The sequence below is a fragment of the Phaenicophaeus curvirostris genome, chromosome 18 (genome assembly GCF_032191515.1).
Source record: "Phaenicophaeus curvirostris isolate KB17595 chromosome 18, BPBGC_Pcur_1.0, whole genome shotgun sequence".
Lineage (NCBI taxonomy): Eukaryota > Metazoa > Chordata > Aves > Cuculiformes > Cuculidae > Phaenicophaeus > Phaenicophaeus curvirostris.
The window spans coordinates 1,549,934-1,568,208 of NC_091409.1; the positions used below are offsets into that span (position 1 = coordinate 1,549,934).

The 18,275-nt window shown below is 40.9% G+C and overlaps 1 protein-coding gene across 1 annotated transcript; it reads left to right on the forward strand.

The window, feature by feature from the left end:
- The first annotated feature begins 847 nt into the window (after nucleotides 1-847).
- On the forward strand, nucleotides 848-17,145 carry PARD6B (par-6 family cell polarity regulator beta). Its single transcript, XM_069871681.1, has 3 exons — nucleotides 848-1,137; nucleotides 5,947-6,169; nucleotides 12,510-17,145. Exons 1-3 carry the CDS (start codon nucleotides 1,072-1,074, stop codon nucleotides 13,337-13,339), a joined length of 1,119 nt encoding a protein of 372 aa, XP_069727782.1. The 5' UTR covers nucleotides 848-1,071; the 3' UTR covers nucleotides 13,340-17,145.
- Nucleotides 17,146-18,275: the final 1,130 nt, after the last annotated feature.

Below are 18,275 nucleotides of genomic sequence, written 5' to 3' on the forward strand. Positions count from 1 at the left end.
ATTATTAGCGGAAACCTAATCTATAGGCCTATGAAAGGTACGTTGACGTAACTACTTTAATCTACGGGCATCCTTCTGGCCGATACAAGTAAAATTATATAAGTTAAAAGTAATTTTTCTTCAGATGAGGTGGTGTTCACGGTCTCTCCACTAAGGACCTTTATCAGTACCCCCTCAAGGCAGCCAAACACACCTCTATATGAAAATAATTCAGCTACCTCACAATTAAACCAATAAACAACGTTACATAAGACTGAGTGGTTCTTCTGACACAGTAACAGATACTCCAGCATTATTTGTAATTAAAATAAAAACAAACTCCACAATGTCCGCTCCACATGCCCATGACGGGTGGACAGACCCGTCTTGAGAGTAAGAGAGCTCAAACTTTCAGCCTCACCCCAATCTGGGCTTACTTTACACCTTCGGTCAGTACATAAACCAGCGCTGCTGGGTCTCGGAGGATCCCCACACGTCCGAGGCGCTGGACACGCACACCCCATACCTGCTGCCTGGCAGAGAGCGAGGAGAGGAGGGCGCCCCCCCGCCATTTCCCTCTCGCTCAGCAGCTCCTCCTCAGCTTCCCGCGCACGTGCCCCCTCCTCCCGCCAGCGGCGACTGCGCACGCGCGGCAGCGGCAGGTGCGCGGCCCCGCCCTTCTCTAGCCGGCGCCCCTGCCCGCCGGCCGGGGATCGCGCATGCGCAACAGCGGCAGGTGCGCGGCCCCGCCCCCCGCCGGCCGCAGGTGCGGGGCCCCCCCCGCCCACGCCAGGCGGCGACTGCGCACGCGCCACAGCGGCAGGTGCGCGGGCCCCGCCCCTCGGCGCGTGCGCGGTGGCGGCGCTGCCGGCGGGGCGCGCGGCAGGTGCCAGGAGCAGCCGCGGCCCCGCCCCTCCCGGCCCAGGGCGGAGGCGGCGGAGCGGCCGCGGTTGCCGGGGGCGGGTTGGCTTCGGGCCGCGCCGCTCGCTGCTCCCCGTCTGGCTCTCTCGCTCTCTCTCTCCCCGCGGCGCGTTCGGGGACACCCGGGAGACAGAGAGAGAAGAGCGGGCGCGACGCCGACCCTGCGGCGGCATGAACCGGCAGCACCGCGGGGCCGCGGGCAGCCGGGGCCTGGGCACCATGGAGGTGAAGAGCAAGGTGCGTGCCGGCCGGGGGGTGGGGGCGGGCCTGCCCCGCGGAGAGGGGCCCCGGGCTGCTGACTCACCTGCCCAGGGCGGCCCCGGGGGTCCCGGGACTCCGGCTTGGGGGGCGGCTGTGGGGCCGCGGGGTCGGGGAGCCGGGGGGTCCCGGGATCCGGAATACTGAGCGGTCCCGATGTGGCTGGAGCGACCCTGAGGGTCCCCGGCTCCGGCTGGGGCGGCCCTGGGGCCGCGGGGCTCCGGGGGGGGCGGCGGGTCTCGGGCTCTGGCATGTTGGGGGATCCCGGTGCGGTTGGAGCGACCCGAAGGGTCCCGGACTACGGAATGTTGGGGGGGGCTGGGGCGGCGCTGGGTGTCCCGGAATGCGGGTAGAGAGACAGTGAGTTCGCTGGGCTCTGAGAGGCGGGGGGTCCCGGGGCGGCTGCGGCGGCCGCGGGGGTCCCGGGATCGGGGAAGCGGTGGGTCCCGGTGTGGCTGGAGCGACCCTAAGGGTCCCGGGCTCCGGAATGCTGGGGGGGCCACGGGGCTCCGGGAAACGGGAGTCCCGCTGGGGGCGTGGGGGGAGCTGTGGGGCCGCGTGTTCTGGGAGGCAGGGGGGTCCCGAGCACCGGCTGGGGGGGCCGCGGGGGTCCCGGTGCGGCTGGGGCCGCCTCCCCTCCCCGTCTGGCCGCCCCGGCTCCAACCGGCGCCCGCAGGCTCCTCAGGCCGCCCGGTTGGTGCGGGGCTGGGCCGGTGGCACCGGGAGGTGAAACAACAGCGAGTTCTGAAGTGTTTTAATAAACAGGAGAGACAAGTGGTCTCTGAGTTCCTGCGTAGACTGAAAACATGCCGAGAAGTAGATGTTTGGGGAAAGTTTCTGACAAACTTACCTTAGGGGAGAGGTTGCCCTCTGTTAGAGGCCGCTGGAGGTTTTTACGCTGCCGATTTTTATGAGTGTGTGTCTGTATGTTAAGGCTTAAAACAACAGTTTCTTGTTGTCAAAGCTTTGTGCAATTCTGTAAATCCTCTCATGGTTGTACCTGCATCCATTCCTGCATATTGTGAGTTTCTCACGTGCTGGTTAGGCAAAGTCTTGCTGACAGAACTTTGATGTTCTGAAAGAAGTTAGATTTTTGCTTTGTATTTGTATTTGTAATATTTTGTTGGCGTGTCACTCTGTAGTTAACAGTTGTTGTATGTGCAATAGTAGGTGGAGTGTCAAGCTGTTATTTAAATGTGTGTAATTTGGGTTAAATCCCCTTTTTACTGCACTTCTGCATGGGATTGTGTTTTCTTCCATTGGCAGAAAAATATCTCGTGAGCTTTCTTTAAACTTGTCTATAGTCTGTGGTCAGTGTTCTGTATTTGACCTTCCTTTCCTGCTGATCAAGTGCCAAAGCAGCAGTGTAGGTGAAGCAGTTAGGACTTGTGGTATTGTGTGGTTTTTTGAGGATAGTATAACATAGTGCTGAAACTTCTAGAAAATATGTGGTTGGTCTCTGTGGCTTGAATGATGATGATTTCTTTGAAGTGTTAACTTTCATGGGGACAAAATGAGAAAGCACAGGGGTAGCTGGTAGCTATGATTTCAAATGCTAGTTAATCACAGCTCTTCTCGCGGTTGGTGAAGTCTTGTTTTAATCTATGCTCTTGTAAGATTGAAAACAATCAGTACAATGTGTTTATAGACAAAATACTTGTTGACTCAACCCAAAACTCTAGCCTTACTCTTCCCCCACTGTGTGTTTCTTGATGGAAAATAAGAAGGGATCACCTGTGATATGTTTGTTGAGAGAAGTGTAGAAGTCCTAATGAATAGGGACTGTCTCTTAAGTGCATGTTAGGAAGCAGTTTTCAAGGCATTCCTAGAGCTACTTGTCGCTAATGCATTATTTAACAGCATCTTGATTTAATATAGCATAGGAGTCATCATCCTTTTATAGGAATAATAACTTGTAAGGAAGAAGAAGAAAGGCTTGTGTGGGAGGTGGAGGGGACCATTACAGTGGAGTGGTCTGGGCTCTGAAGGCTCATCGGCAACGCACGGCTCTTTATTTAGATGCTCCAAATCAATAATCGTGTCGCAGCTAACAGCAGTGCCAGCATAGCCCAACTGTAGTTGCAGTTATATGAGCAAAATCCTTCTGTTAGTCTGGTTTATTCAATTTGAGTAACTGATGTGAACTTGCCTTAGAGAATCTCCATCATCTATTAATTCCAGTTAGCCCTTTCTCTCATCATAGAAACTCAAGCTTTATACCCCAAACTAGAGTTCCTTTTGGTGGTGTGAAAGCCCTGAAATAAGCTTCTGGTTCTCTAGATGTTATTCCAAGTCATAAAACAGGGGGGTGGGAAACTTGAATTTTATATTTCTTTGCAGAATGAATGCTGTGAAATAAATACACTGATAAGGTTGATCCGGTTACTGTAGTTGATGTTCTGTTGTTGCTGGGGACTTGCAGTACAGCAGCAGCGTGTGCTGTGTTATGGGGCACTTAAAGAAAGTGGGTATCCCTAGTAACTTGCTAGTACACTGGCATCACTTTTACTGTGTTTTGCCAGCTGAGTTACCATGTAACAAAGATCATTTGTAAAGAGCTCAAGTGCAAGAAGTTGTCTGTTCTCAAATTAGTCTCTTCTGATCTTTCATCTCCTCTAAATTTCTTAAAAGTTGTTAGTTCTGCCTGTTTAATGGAAAGGAGAGCAACATTTGATATCAACTGAAAATGTTTCCGGGGGTTAAAATAAACAATGAAAGTGCATAGTTTTACTTGTCTTTATCTGCTTTATAATAGTATCGAGCATACAATAAACCACGCTAGGAAACACTAGCCAGATTATTAGTCTTTCAGTGTTTGCACTAGCTATCTATAAAATCAAGTGTTTGAGAATCTGGCCCTTTGTTTTTAAACTTTTATAAGTGAAGTACGTTTAAACTATGTAGTCTTTTGAAGCCAAACAGTTTAAATTGATGCAATGCATGGACAATTCCTGTGGCATAAATGCTTCGCATAGCTGAAGAAAGATTTGAGAGAGACAGGATAAAACCTTTCACTGACGTCATGGTGAAGCATGCTGCTTCTGACGTGATGAGAGTTCCTCCTGCAGGCTTGGCTTTGCTTTTCTTGTGAGCAGGCATGAATCATCCCGTCAGCCTTATTGTTAGTTAATGTTACTGTAACTGGAGTATTTCTAGAAGAGGAATGTTCCCAGATAATTCCTTTATTTGAAACTCCTGGAGGAAGGTGGGGTGTTGGAAGGTAGAGCTTGTTTTGCCCTGCTGTTTGAGTTATCATGGTGTTAGTTTTGGTGTTAATGTGCGAACAATGGGGTCCTTGTCTCCTTATTTTCATTCCTTTGTTTGTATGTGAGAACTTTTAACTCCAAAAGGTTGTAATCAAATGTGAGGTAAAGGTTGGTCTGGAGGCTTGGTAATGTGCACCTTCACTTCCCTTCCATGTAAGGGACACCCAAGTATGTGATACTGAGGCTCAAACTTTCAGGCAGTATTTTGTTCCATGTGCCCATCTGTTCTGCTTGAAACTAAAGAAATTACTTAACGACTTTGTGCACTGGTGGTTGACAATAATTCACAAAAAATGTCAACATCTGATTTACTTTGTTTTCTACTTTTTAATTATTAGTTTTTTCCCCTGTTAATTTATATACAAGCTGATCTCTATTTTGAAACCTGATTGCTGCTGTCTTGTAATTCCTTTTAGTGTCTTTAGTTTGTTACACCTGTGTTGGGTAGAGCACTAAAGTTCACCAGTTATGTCTGCTAAAACTACAGTTTTTCTAGTCTACATCACTTTTATTTGCACCCAGTTTGGTCTTATGCCTACCACCACTGAATCATTGCTAACATTTTTTTTAATAAGTGTTTAATATAGATGGTAAATTAAACTGAAGCTAAAGTGGTCTAGGGAGCTGGGTTTTTTTTGTTGTTGTTGAATGATCATACTGACTAAACACTAATGCTACCCCTGAAAGTACAGTGCCAGTGATTAAATGCTTTCTTTTTCCATATCTTCTGAAATCTTGTCTGGTTTTTATACCCTGGATGCCATCACACTTCAAAAGGCTATAAAATCAAGATATGAGTCTTGATCATGCAGCTGAATCTTCTGAATGCTCTTAAGGAGTAGCTGGTTGCCTCCTTTATATCCCTCTTTAGGCAAGAGCAGAATTGACTTGAAATCAGCTTGCTAGAGCTTTACTGGAGGTAGCTTGAACTGAAAAGTAGCAGCCGTTCTCCATAGTCCTCAAGTCAAAGTGGCTTTTTAATTTCTTGCCCAAACAACTGAGAATCTGAAACCTACTCAGTCTTGCGTAGGTTAACTAGAGGTGCAAAACAATCTATACATACCGTTCTAAAGTGCACTGAAATTTCTTTGAAAAAGGTCCAGGCAGTTGCATACCACAGGAGGTTAATCATCATCTTGGTTTTGAGCCACCACCATCCATGCTGGGGATGAATTCTGCTTACTGAGGGCATGGCTCTTTCATATTAGAATCTGCAATTACTCTTACATAGGTTTGTCATTTTAATGCTCAACTCCTGTGTTAGTGAATTCTTTGGCCTAAGCAGAACAATGGAAACAACTTTTGTATATTCAGAAGTACATCTTTTATCAAACCCAGAATAGTTACAGCTTCAGGAAAAAGAACAGTTTAAATTGACCTTCTTATGCAACTTCAAAATTATTGGTTGCAGGTTTTGGTGCTCTTTTAATTCCATAACATTTCTGGTATAACATTCAAATAATTCTATTGCTTGAGGATGTTGAATTATCTTATTAATGATTTACGATGTATTTTGTTGTAGTTTGGAGCAGAATTTCGACGATTTTCTCTGGAGAGATCTAAACCTGGAAAGTTTGAGGAGTTCTATGGATTATTGCAGCATGTGCACAAGATTCCAAATGTTGATGTTCTAGTGGGATATACGGACATTCATGGAGACCTGCTGCCCATCAATAATGATGACAATTATCATAAAGCAGTATCTACAGCCAATCCTCTCCTCCGGATTTTCATTCAGAGGAAAGGTAAGTGCGCTTGGAGTCTGTGAATCATCCGTTTATCCAGTTGTACTATGTTGCAGTGAATGGTGTGATGTATGGAGAAAATCTTTCAGTCCTATTTCATCATGTTGAATTCCATAGTAATTATGGATGAAAGGTATTCACAACTCATCTGTCTTGCAAGGGCTTCCTCAGGCAATTTATTTATATTTTCTGTTTTATTGCTTGTGTTTAGTTAGATAAAATGAAGTTAAGTATCAAATGCTTCTTTCTGTTTGTATCTAAGCAAATGAAAATAAACTTTAAACCTCTGTGGTTTTCTACTCTGTATGTTGGATGCCTTTCACTTAAAATTCTGATCTTGATCAGACAAGGACAGAGGCTGTTACAGGATGGAAAGGAATCTTGGAAGTCTTATTACATGAAGTATTAAATGTCAGTATAAATTAAAGAATAACTTTGTAATGTGCTACTCTTGCCACACTTTCCTAACAAAACCTTCTGAAGCTTTCAAAATCACAGGCTTATTTCACTTAGCTAACCTCAAGTGTGTGAGGCCTGCTTAGTTTGTTGCTTTGCCTCCAAGTTCTGGGTGTCTTTTTCTAGTGTCTGCTTTTGTTCATGAAGGGGGAGAAGTCTAGTGATGTGACTTGGTATTTAATCTGGAGAAGTCAAGAAAACCAGATTTCTGCCCTTGTTTTTCTGTTTATGTGCATGCAGGTGTGTGTGTGTCTATATATGAATATTCCTGTCATAAAGCAGCCAGCTGATCTTTGAATACCAGACTGCTTATTGCTTAGCTACTTTATAAAGATGTGCGTTGTGTGTGGTTGTTGCTAAGAAAGGCCTGTTTTCCTTAGAAAACGCTTGGGCACAGGACAGTTGTATCAACTGTCCCACTCAGTGTGACACAAACACGATATTCAAAATAGATGTGGCTGCTTGCCAGCTGCTGTGGGGCTGGCAAAATGTTTGCTTAATTTGTACCGAGGATAATGTAGTCTAATAAGGCCTATGTTTTCAGTCCTGAATTGCCAAAGGCATGAACAATAGTTCATGTGCTTTAATAGCACCTGGAGGTAGAAAAGGTCTATGATTCTGTTTAATCTCCTACAGTAGCCATATGACGAGGACAGATAAGCCACTTTGTGAGACTGGGATTATTGAGTTTGTGTTTTAACACCATATGTTTTTAGATTGTTTCCAGTGTTACATGTTAATGCAGACTGTTAGTAGTGTTGCATTTGTAACACCTTATACCTTTGGTTCTACCTTTGTTTAAATAATGATGGATTACTTGCTATAATTCTAGTGCAAGGAATTGATAGTGAAATTGAACTAGAAATAACATTAACCCACTGCAGTTTATTGTGCCGAGAATTGATTAGCGGGAAAAGCTACGTATAAAGTATTGGTTGTCACCAGCTTCCTTATGAGACTGGAGTCTTCTGGCTGTAGAGTTTTAAGGAGTAAAGAACCCAGGCTGGCATCTGAGTCTAGCACTTCCAGCACTGTACTTGTTCTGAATTAGCTGTGACCACTTTTTCTGTTGATTAAATTGAGGCTCTGGTTCCATCAGCATCTTTGCCATAGAGAACAGCTTTGTTTTGATGGAAAATAAGGAAATAACTTGATTCTGTATTTAATTTGTGATAATTTGCCTGTGACTAAAGTTGAATTGCAGGAGTTAGAGATGTGCCATTATTTGCGCAGCATAATTGGTTTAGGTGTGATTAACTTGTCTGATTGCACGGATCTTTATTGGCTGTGTCTCTAAAGTTGAAAATCAAATGTCTGAACAAATACCTGCTATTGATGGCACAGGATAAATAATATTAACTTAGTGTATAGCATCCAAGGAGCACCTTAAGGGGTTGAAATGGTAGCAACAGGATGCTTTTACAATGTTTATTAAGAAAAAGTGACAACTGTGATGCTGTGACTCCAAAATCTCAGAAATGTTCATGTGCCAGAGTCAGCACTCCCTTCTCTGTTCAGGTTTGGCTCCTAATTTAAGAAAGCTAGAAAGCTGTGTGTCCTAAGCATTTGTGTGTATTGGTTAATGTGGTAAGAAACCTGGAGATCCTGTAATGAAATGAAATCATGTTATTTCCCTGAGACTCTATTAATTATATTTAACTGCATTCCTTTAAAATATTTTAAACTCCTCTTCAGTGCTGTATCTAAACTGGGGCTTGATACTGCATGAGTCAAGAATGGCTGTGGGTTTGTGGAAAACAGTTGCTTATTGGAATTTCATTCTGCAGTCTAACAGATTAACAGGTACTGTTGACATCTGGAATTTAAAGGTTAAACTGATGTATTGTGATTAAATCCAGATGTGTGGGAGTCACTCTGTCTGTGAGAAAAATCTTACTGAAGATAAAATGCTGGAGGGGATGCAGTCCTCACAGGCCCTGGAGTGCAATTTGTTGTGGGGTGCTTTGCATCGTAAATACAGGAATAATAGAGATGACAACAGGAGACACGTTTCATTATAAAGTCCTTAAAACTCACTTGCAGGATATTAAATTACAATATGCAACTCTTGCAAGCGCTATATGTACTTGGCTGTAAATAGTAAATGGTGGATTCTTTGGTTAATTCACTTGTGCCTCTTCATGTTGACTGAGAAGCTTTATTTTCTTAAAAAGTAAGAGGAGTTGACTTTAACTGTCTGTCCTAGCTATTCTGAGTCCTTTTCCTAAAAGCATAGTTTAGTCTCCTAAAAGCATGTTTTGTTATAATTTGTGACTAAATAATGACGAGATTTGTTGGGCCTTATTTAAAAAAAAAAAAGCTAAATTCATCTATATTCAAATGCACCAATGCTTTGGGGATTTTTAAAATTTAATTCTTTAAAATGTAACTCTACATTGCTGTCTTAAGCAATGTTAAATAGAAAACAGATTTGACATTTGTGGGCTTCTGTTTTAATTTTCCTGTAGTGAGTATATACAGATCAGTGCCACCTTGAGCTTGAAACTGCTGGGGGTAAAAATCATTCTTGCACTCTGTCTGTTCTCCTTAATGCTATCTGTAAACACCTTGTCTGTTGGCTTTACGCCAAAAATATTTTCTGCAGCAGCTTTAAACTGATTAGCTTGGTGCCAGAACAAAGATGCTTTTGTACTCGAGTATATTGCTTTAGAAAATTTGTTTAGCAGTGGAAGAGAGGTTAAACAGAGTCACGCTGCTTGGCTGAGATTTGGAGAGATGTGTTCATCAACCTCTGTTTCTTTTCCCTACAAATTATGTAACTCTTAACTATATCTTAAGGTTTGTGCTACTTTTGATTATTTCTTTTTTTAGACTAGTTACAATGTCAAACAGCTCTCCTCTGGTGCTCTATGGTTTCTTAAATGTTTTGACATACAGCTTGCAATTTTGGGATGCTCTTACTTGAACAATGTGTCATGTAATTGAAAAAAGTTTCTAAAAGCAAAAGCACCCGCTCAGTGTTAAGATTCCTGATTGTATATTTGCCTTCTGAGATTTTCCAATGAATACTTTTCTGATATTAGTTTTTGTTTGAAAAACACTTTTGAATCTGTTAGTTCACAGATGTATTTACATAATATTTTTTTCAGAGCCAGTCTTTGCAACTGATCTTCATGTTTCTCTGTTAAATTTGTTTTGGACAAAGTTTTAGCCTTATCAGCTGTATGGAAGCAGGTGGAGGATGGTGTAGTGAGCTCTGTTCTTTTGAGGGAAAGAAGTTGAGGAAATCCAAGTAAATAGTTATAGATCTAACTTGGATAAGGGCACAAACATCCTCTGATCATTTGCAGGACACAGTAAATCTGCTCCTTGAATGTAGTAGATGTGTATGTGTTGGTATCTCTAGTATGTGCCAGACTTCCCCTGTAGGTGCAGAGGGGCTGAGTGGCAGGAGAGATCCTGGTACGTGGCCTGCAACGAAGGTGGCTTTGTAGCCTCCTGTGGCAAGCTGGGAGTTGTCTCGTTTCTCAGAAATCATCACCTATACTACCAATTTCTTGCTGTCATTGTGTTACTTCGTATTCAACAGTAAAAGATACTTAAAGCAAGGCCCTTCTGTCTAGTATCTTATTTCACAATTGCTCCTTCCAAGTTGTTTTGCAAGCAATTGTAGTTCCAAATAAAAAAGAGAAGCTATTGCAACTCATTGAATTGCAAAAATCCTCCCAGTGTAACAACCAGCTGTCTAACTTGAAACTGGTTGTATGGGTTGTCAGTAGAGATAAGGGCAAAACTTCTTGTACTTCTTCTTTCTTTGATCCTAAATTTTAAGCAAACATTAAAAGAATTTCTCTGTGTTGTCTGAAAAATCAGCATGTTTGTTTTCAGCAGTGGGGAACAGGATTTTAAATGGCAGATCTGCAGTCAGAGATCTTAAAATGCATTTTACAGATTAAATGGTGAGTTTGCATTTTTGGAGGTGTCTTACACTTCAGACAGTCTACCTGTTACATGCTTTGATTTGGGAGGCTGAACTGTATTTTAATTAACCCACTCTTCAAGACAACTAGCTTAATTTACGTCAGGCATCTGTAGAGCAGATTCTAAGTTACTTCTTGTGTTAGTGCTGCCTTTGTTCATTTAATAACTCTTGGAGAAACACCAGTCTGGATGAAGAGATGGCCAAATCTGAGTAACAGCGGAACTACGAACTGTCCGAGGTGGACATAGTCTAGAGATGCATCTGTGTCCTTCCAAAGCAACTGAAACTGCCACAAAAGTGACTCCAGAGGGTAGTATGACCATGTAGACTTAGATGTCTTCAGAAATAATTCCTGATTGTGTCAAACTGTTGAACAACTTTATCTGTAGACTTTAACAGAAAAGGTATGGTGTCTTTAGCATCAGCTTTGCCTCCCTTAAGATGTGATTATTTTTTTAAACACAAAAAAATAAGGTATGTAAATGAGGCCATCATCAGGACACTTTTTTTTAAAACCACATTGATGAACTGTTTTATTACTAGTGTGTGGACACAAGGTATGAGTTTGTAATAAATCCCCCCTTTTTTTGGTGCACTAACTTAAATTTGTTTCTTTTCCTGTTGTCCTTTATCTTCTAGAATACTAAATCCAAGGCTGTCTTAGTAGACTTGGTATTCCTAAACTCTTGTTTTCTGCAGCCATAATGTCTGAGGAAGGGAGGGGTTAGTATCACATGTTGGAATAGCGTTAGACTATTGCTTCTGAAGTACTTTGTGTTCTGTTTTGCTTAAAATGTCTGAAGAGTCCAAGTACAGCTGATGCATCTCTGTATACCTTTGTCTTAGCATAGAAGGAAGGTCTCCTGACAGCGTGCTTATTTTATCAGCCTTCATGAAATTTCACACTAGGATAGTATTTCCATAGTTATTTCAATTCTCAGATTGAAATGTGTAGCAATTATTTTACTTTCTTGGCTGTACCAATGGCATCTTAACTTGGGATTTCTTTGTATTATCACATTCTCTCAGTTATAGGGTTAGTGAAAACCAGTTCTGCTTCATTATTTTTTTATCTATTATAGGAAAAAAATGTATACAACATTGCAAAAATGCAAGTGTAAATCCAAGGAAACTCTGATCTGAATGTGTTTTGTTTCATTGATTTTGGAGAGTTATCGCATATTAGAAAGAGAAATGGAAGCTTCCTTCCATAAATGGGCATTTCAGACATCAGAATTGCTTCTGCATAACATGCTTCCTTGTCCATTAAAGAGTTTGTATGACTTGCATAAGTTTGAAAATTCTAGCTATTTGCTTACTTCTGTGTCAACTTGTGGCAGTTACAGCACTGCTCGTATAAACAATTTTGCTTGAAGTATTTTGTGGAAAAATCTCTTTGTTTCTGCTCCACAGCCATTTTACCTACATTGCATGGGGGCAGGGAAGAGAGTGCGGAATGGAATAAGCTTTCTGGAGTTTGAATCCAGGTCACTTGGCTATCTTCCAGGAACTAGGCAATAATAGGCACACTGGCTGCTTTCCCTTTTTCATTCTTTCTTTTCCAATGATCTGAAACCTGAGGAGAGAAAACTAACAAGTGGAATTACTCTGAATAAAATTAAAATGTTTCTAGGAACATTCTCAGTCTTTCCATGCTAACCTTTTTCTCAAGCATCTACAGTATAGTTCTTTGTGTCTCAACGTTCGCTAACTTTAATTTTGAGTGCTGTCTTTTCTTTTGGTAGAAGGAAACCAGAAGTCTTGCAAACTTTGAATGTCATAACATTAAAGCTTGTTTCATGTGTAGGGAGAAATGTTTCTCCTATAGCAAGCTGGAAAACTTGTATTAGATATTTCATTCTGCTAACCTAAAACAAGATAACGGTGCTATATGGACCACATTATGAAGTGATCTAATCATCGCTGTGCTATGTCTTACAGAAGATGCAGACTACAGTGCCTTTGGTACGGATACTATGACAAGGAAGAAGAATGTCTTATCAAACGTCCTACGTCCGGATAATCACAAGAAGAAACCACACATTGTCATTAGCTTGCCACAAGACTTCAGGCCAGTGTCTTCAATTATAGATGTAGATATTCTTCCAGAAACCCATCGCAGGGTACGACTATACAAATACGGAACTGACAAACCCCTTGGATTTTATATACGAGATGGCTCTAGTGTCAGAGTAACACCACATGGATTAGAGAAGGTTCCAGGGATTTTCATATCCAGGCTTGTCCCAGGAGGTCTGGCTCAAAGCACAGGCTTATTGGCTGTCAATGATGAAGTACTGGAAGTGAATGGAATAGAGGTTTCGGGGAAAAGCCTTGACCAGGTTACAGACATGATGATTGCAAACAGCCGTAATCTGATCATTACAGTGAGACCAGCAAACCAGAGAAATAATGTTGTGAGGAACAGTCGGACTTCTGGCAGCTCTGGTCAGTCAACAGAATCTAGCCTTCCAAGCAGCACACCAAATATTTTAGCAAATTCCTTGCAAGGAGAAGAGGAGAGCGATGAAGAAGATATTATTATTGAAGATAGTGGTGAGCCACAGCAGATTCCGAAAGCTGCACCTACCAGTGAAAGCCTAGAATCGTTGACACAAATTGAACTTCTTCACGAGTCAACACAAAATGGATTCCTTCCTTCCAGTGAGATGAACTTGAATCATTCAGCAGCCAGTGTTAGCATGGAATATGAAGTACAAGATTCAGATCATAAGTCATTAGAAGAAGATGGAACTATAATAACACTGTGAAATTACATTGATGTACTTTGTATTAAGTAAGGATGCCATACGTGTTTTAATTTGGCTTAATATTTAATACATATTAATACCTCTCCATCTTCCAAGCACTGCAGTTAGATTAAAAGGAAGGCAAAAAAGTTCAAAATAATTTAAGTTGACTAACTTTGGTTAATTCTGCACTTCAGTGTAAGTACTGCACAAAGATGGAAGATCTAATAATTAATAAATGACTGGAATTGGATGGGAAAAATTTAAATTGAAAATGAAGGATACCTAAGAAATGACTGTGAGTTTTCTTTTAAAGGTTATTTTTTTTTTAAATGCAGAATACTACTGCTTTTATATGAGTGAACTTCCATTGTTGTCTGGGTTTGACTGTTTAATGTACTGTGGTTTCATTTTCATCTGAAAAGCTGCTTATGTATGAGGGAGCTGCTTTAGCCACTTCATTCCTGTTCTGGACTGTTATTTAGCTGGTAAAGCTGTTTGTGTTGCTCTGCATATAAGGAAACTGAAAAATAAGCAGGAGGTGGGGTGGGAAGGGATGTTCTTGATTGGTCTAGTTGAGCAACAGGGGTCCGTCACAGTGGTGACAGAATTTGAAAGTGGGGACTTCTGAAGTTGACCGTTCCTTTATAAGTGAATGTGCAACCACAGACACATTAGTCGTGCACCTTTACTGGTTTTAATGGGCAGGTAAGCTTGCTTTTAATGACTGCTATTTTGAAATTCAAATGTGAAAGTCTTAACACTTAAATATCAAAGCCCTTTTCTCATTTTAGTTTGTGATGTTTAAGGATATAATTGGATTTAGTTGCTAATCTCAGTAAATTTCAAATAAATCAAATGTAAACTTAATGCTATGGAAATAACAACAGTCTGTGTTAGGGTCACAGTCTTAGTAAAGCTGTGAAGGTTTCGACTAGCACAGGTTTGTTGTAGTGAGTCTGAACTATGTAAAAAGTGACTTTCTTCAGACCTGAACAAATTAGAACAGCTTAAATTAAGTTAAATACCTGAATTAAAAAGTTTTGAATCGGAATGAGACTTTAATGGAACTTGCTTGAGCCATGTCACATTAAAATGTTCATTAGAACAATCTAAACTGTAAATGTGGAACTTCATCTGCCACTGACTGGGTATTCTGTATATTACAAAGTTGCTATGTGTAAAACAAAACACTGATGGCAAGTCCTGATACGGCAAGTGTGTAAGTATGCGTATGATCAGCTGCAAACTTATTGGGGGAACTGTGGGGAGAAGCTTCTAGCCTGATTTTCCCCCTTTCCCCTTTTAATATCTCCTGCATTACCACTTTGCCACAACTTATGTTCCCAACCCAGCCCTTGTCTGGGAACATAAGTTGTGGCAGGAAAATGAGATGGGGACTAATAGAATTGGGGAGGGTGGATGGAGCTTCTCACCAGGGATCCAGTAGTCTATGTCAGCCTCTAAGAAAGAAGTAGGGCGCTACTAGTTCTGTACTGTGGTAATGTGCTTACCGGAGTCAGTAGTCTAGGTTCTTGGAAGCAAGCTCTACCCTGTGAGGAGGTAGGATGAGTGGGAAAGGAGGCTAACCCCTTTCTTCTTTTCCCCTCAGTCTATCTTGAGGAAACATCTACCTCTGGTAACTTTACTAACAAGAAACTAACTATGTGTAATGTTAAGGCATCTGTAAAAGTCTTTATAGGATATCAGAGGCTAAACCTGTATTTCTTCACGATTTTTGTAATGATAAAACAAAATTGCTTCAGAGATTACTGCTGTTTAGTTTTACTGAATGCAAATTTTAAATTCTTATCTATGAGCACACGTAACTTCAAACCTTCAATGCCGTCAGAGTTCACGTCTTGTAGATGTCAAGAAGGGTATTTGTGCCCATTTTTATTTATGGAGAGTTAGCATAACAGACAATGGTACTCTGCAAATACAGGTTAGAGTTCTGCTTTGTTGGATTTACTTATGGTTTCTTTAGCCTACATATAGAGAGGCCCTGGAATCTTTTCCAAAACGAGCAAGAATTTTGAAGTGTTATACTTAACTTTGCTAATAATTTTTAAAAATGAAGAATGATCATTCTGCAATGTGTAGACTTTAAATATACCTGTGTTCTGTCCGTGCTGCTCTGCATTTCCTTTATTTAAGGAAGATTGTTTACTTTAATATGTCTTTTCTTTATCATAAGACTTTCCTTCCTGTATGAAATCATCAGTGGAGGGCAACTTTCATTTATTTACGCTAGTTTGCACTTCTGTGCCTTCTGTTTACTTGAATGTATTGTGAATAATCAAAGGAATAAAGGCACTTGGATGAGGAGAGAGATGAGGACCGCAGATACAGAAAATGAACTGGTAGTGCACTTGATACAGGTGCAATGTTTTTATACCTTATGGGTCTAATGTGGTACATGAGTATTTTGCAGCTTGGTTAATGGCTTCGAGCTAGTAACTTCCGTGGAGGGCTGAGTCTGGGAATGCTGGTGTTGCGAGGTGAATTATTGCTGAGGTACAAATACCCAGGGCTAGTGGGCCGCCAAACCCTGTGTTACCTAATCTGTACTTATAACAGATGCATGAATATTTTGAGTATATATGCCAGTATTAAGGACTTGTAGAACTTTAACTAGGGTCCCGCTCTAAATTGCATGAGAATTCATCTCTTGGGACCTTTCCTGCAAACTGATAAATCTTAAATCTGAGATGATATTTTTAACACATACGTTCTGTTTTACAGACATTTGATAACATAGTGAAACTAAGTATTTGGGACTTGATAAAAGCATTAAAGAATAAACCTAGAAATGGGTTGTGTATTTACAGCTACAATGACAGACTGCACAGCATATAATTGCTTACTGTTGCAGTTACCATAAAGTTTCTAAAGTTCTTCCATATCTTACTAATGCGTACACTGTTAATTACAAAATATTTTTAAATTGTTACTTCACGATGATCAATGGTTGATTATGTGTGGCTAAACTTAATTTTATATAGAAATGATACTGGGGTTCAGTATAAGGGTTTTTAAAATATGCTGATATTGTTAGCCTTTCATTCACTACCTCCTAAATTTTTGACATCTTTGCAGTTTTCTCCCTGAAAGAAAATACTTAAAGGCTTGACTGTTTTATAGAGATTTTGTCTTTAGCTAAAAAAAAAGGAAAAAGAATCCAGAAGTGTTAGGGAGGATGCTACGCATGATTGACAATATTACGCTGCTATTAATGTAATCTGTGTGTATTACGTGTCCTGTATATGTAAATTGTATTTTCAATCCAGATTTTATAGATTAATTTATAAACATCCAAATTATTTCAAAATGGAATGGAAAATGAAAGTTCCTTTGCCTAGTGTTATATGTTGTGTACATGCATAGTGGGGCATCACGTCATTCCTTATTTGCAACTGGGAGATTTAAGTGCACCTTAATAGGAAAAAGAACAAATTCTTTATGGAATTAAGATGCATTTACTTTGAAGTTCTGCTATGGTACTGGATAAGTCAAGCCGAACTGTGAATCATTGTTTTTTCCACAACTGAATTAAATTTAGGACAATGTTCTCACAAGCTGTCTTTAACGTGTATTTTTGTGAATATTATGTATTTTCTAATTAAACTTTACTTGCAATGTGATTTTTACATGAATGAACTTGTTTAAAATGTCAAATATCAGTATTTTTCTTACAACTTTAATGTATGATGTACATTGGTATCTCACAGAATGAAGACTGATTTTACAAAATCAAGCTAGATGTAGCTGTATATTAGTCTTATATTTTTACAGACTGGAATAATAAATGGATATAGAAATAAAAAGTGTTTTTCTCAATTCCTTTGTCAGATGAGAATAAGAGGATAAATTTTTCCTCCTTTTTATTTAAGTGTGAAAGTAGATGGGCTTCATTTTTTTTTCTCTTGGGTGACTAAGGCGGGGTCTGTTTTCCTAGCAGTCTCAGAATGTTTGTTTCCTCCGCTGCCATCTCTGGAGCAAATCTCTACCCATGGGAAGTATACAAGGGTTCAGAGCATTTGTCCTTCAGTCCTGCTGACTAACTCATGTGCTTATTCCTGCAATAGCTGCAAATAATTAATCTTGCGTTGTATCGCTTGACTCAGGATGGCTTCTAGTAAAGTTTAGGTCGTGAGCTCTGGGAGATGGTTCCTCATACTGCCTTGCCTTTGCTGCTGGTGATGTGGAGATTTTCACAGTTACTGTAAGTATTTGGTATGATTCTATTAAAGCTTTTAACTTGAACCCGTTCCACCTACAGATGCTTTCTCCCATATCTAATGCTTTGGCAGCCCTTGGAAACGTTTACCTAATGACAAAAGACTCGAGTTTTGTTTAGCCCTTTCACGTAGGGTTTTTGTGACTGCTGGTCTCGGGGCCAGTCGTGTGACTTATTTTCTGAACCTTCAGAATGTAGGGTTCAGTTCTTTCCATACTTGCGTGTGTAGCTCTGCAGAGGTGACAAAAAGACCAAGTACAGCATTACATTATCTTAATATTGATAGGCAGCTGAAAGAACCCAATCTACTTCATCTGTGCCCTTGAGTCTGAATGTCTTGCAGCTGGAAGAAGTTTCTTTACTTTGCACAGAACCTGATGGCTTACCTGTTCCTGAAGGAATGTTGAAATTGGTATTGTATTGAAATGGTGTGAACTTTCGAACTTCATCCTGCCTGTATTAAAATTCAAACGTGGTGTTTTTCTAACTTCAGAACTTCTATCCAAAAACAGGAAACTCTGAAACTGGGAGAGACTTCCAAGTTACTCAAAGTTCTTTAAGCATTGTTGTCAGAGTAAGTAACTTTCTGGTATTGCAGCTGCAATTTTTCAGGTCTGGAATAAATTGCATATAAAAAAATGAGGAGCAGAATCTGAATGTGTTGCTGCCCCATCCCTTGAGGTGTTCAAGGCCAGGTTGGATGGGGCCTTGGGCAGC

What these genes read in the sequence shown, in the direction of transcription:
- PARD6B (XM_069871681.1), top strand. Translation starts at nt 1,072, where the DNA reads ATGAACCGGCAGCACCGCGGGGCCGCGGGCAGCCGGGGCCTGGGCACC. An exon ending in CCATGGAGGTGAAGAGCAAG is followed by an intron (nt 1,138 to 5,946) that starts GTGCGTGCCGGC and finishes ATTTTGTTGTAG; the next exon opens with TTTGGAGCAGAATTTCGACG. An exon ending in GATTTTCATTCAGAGGAAAG is followed by an intron (nt 6,170 to 12,509) that starts GTAAGTGCGCTT and finishes TATGTCTTACAG; the next exon opens with AAGATGCAGACTACAGTGCC.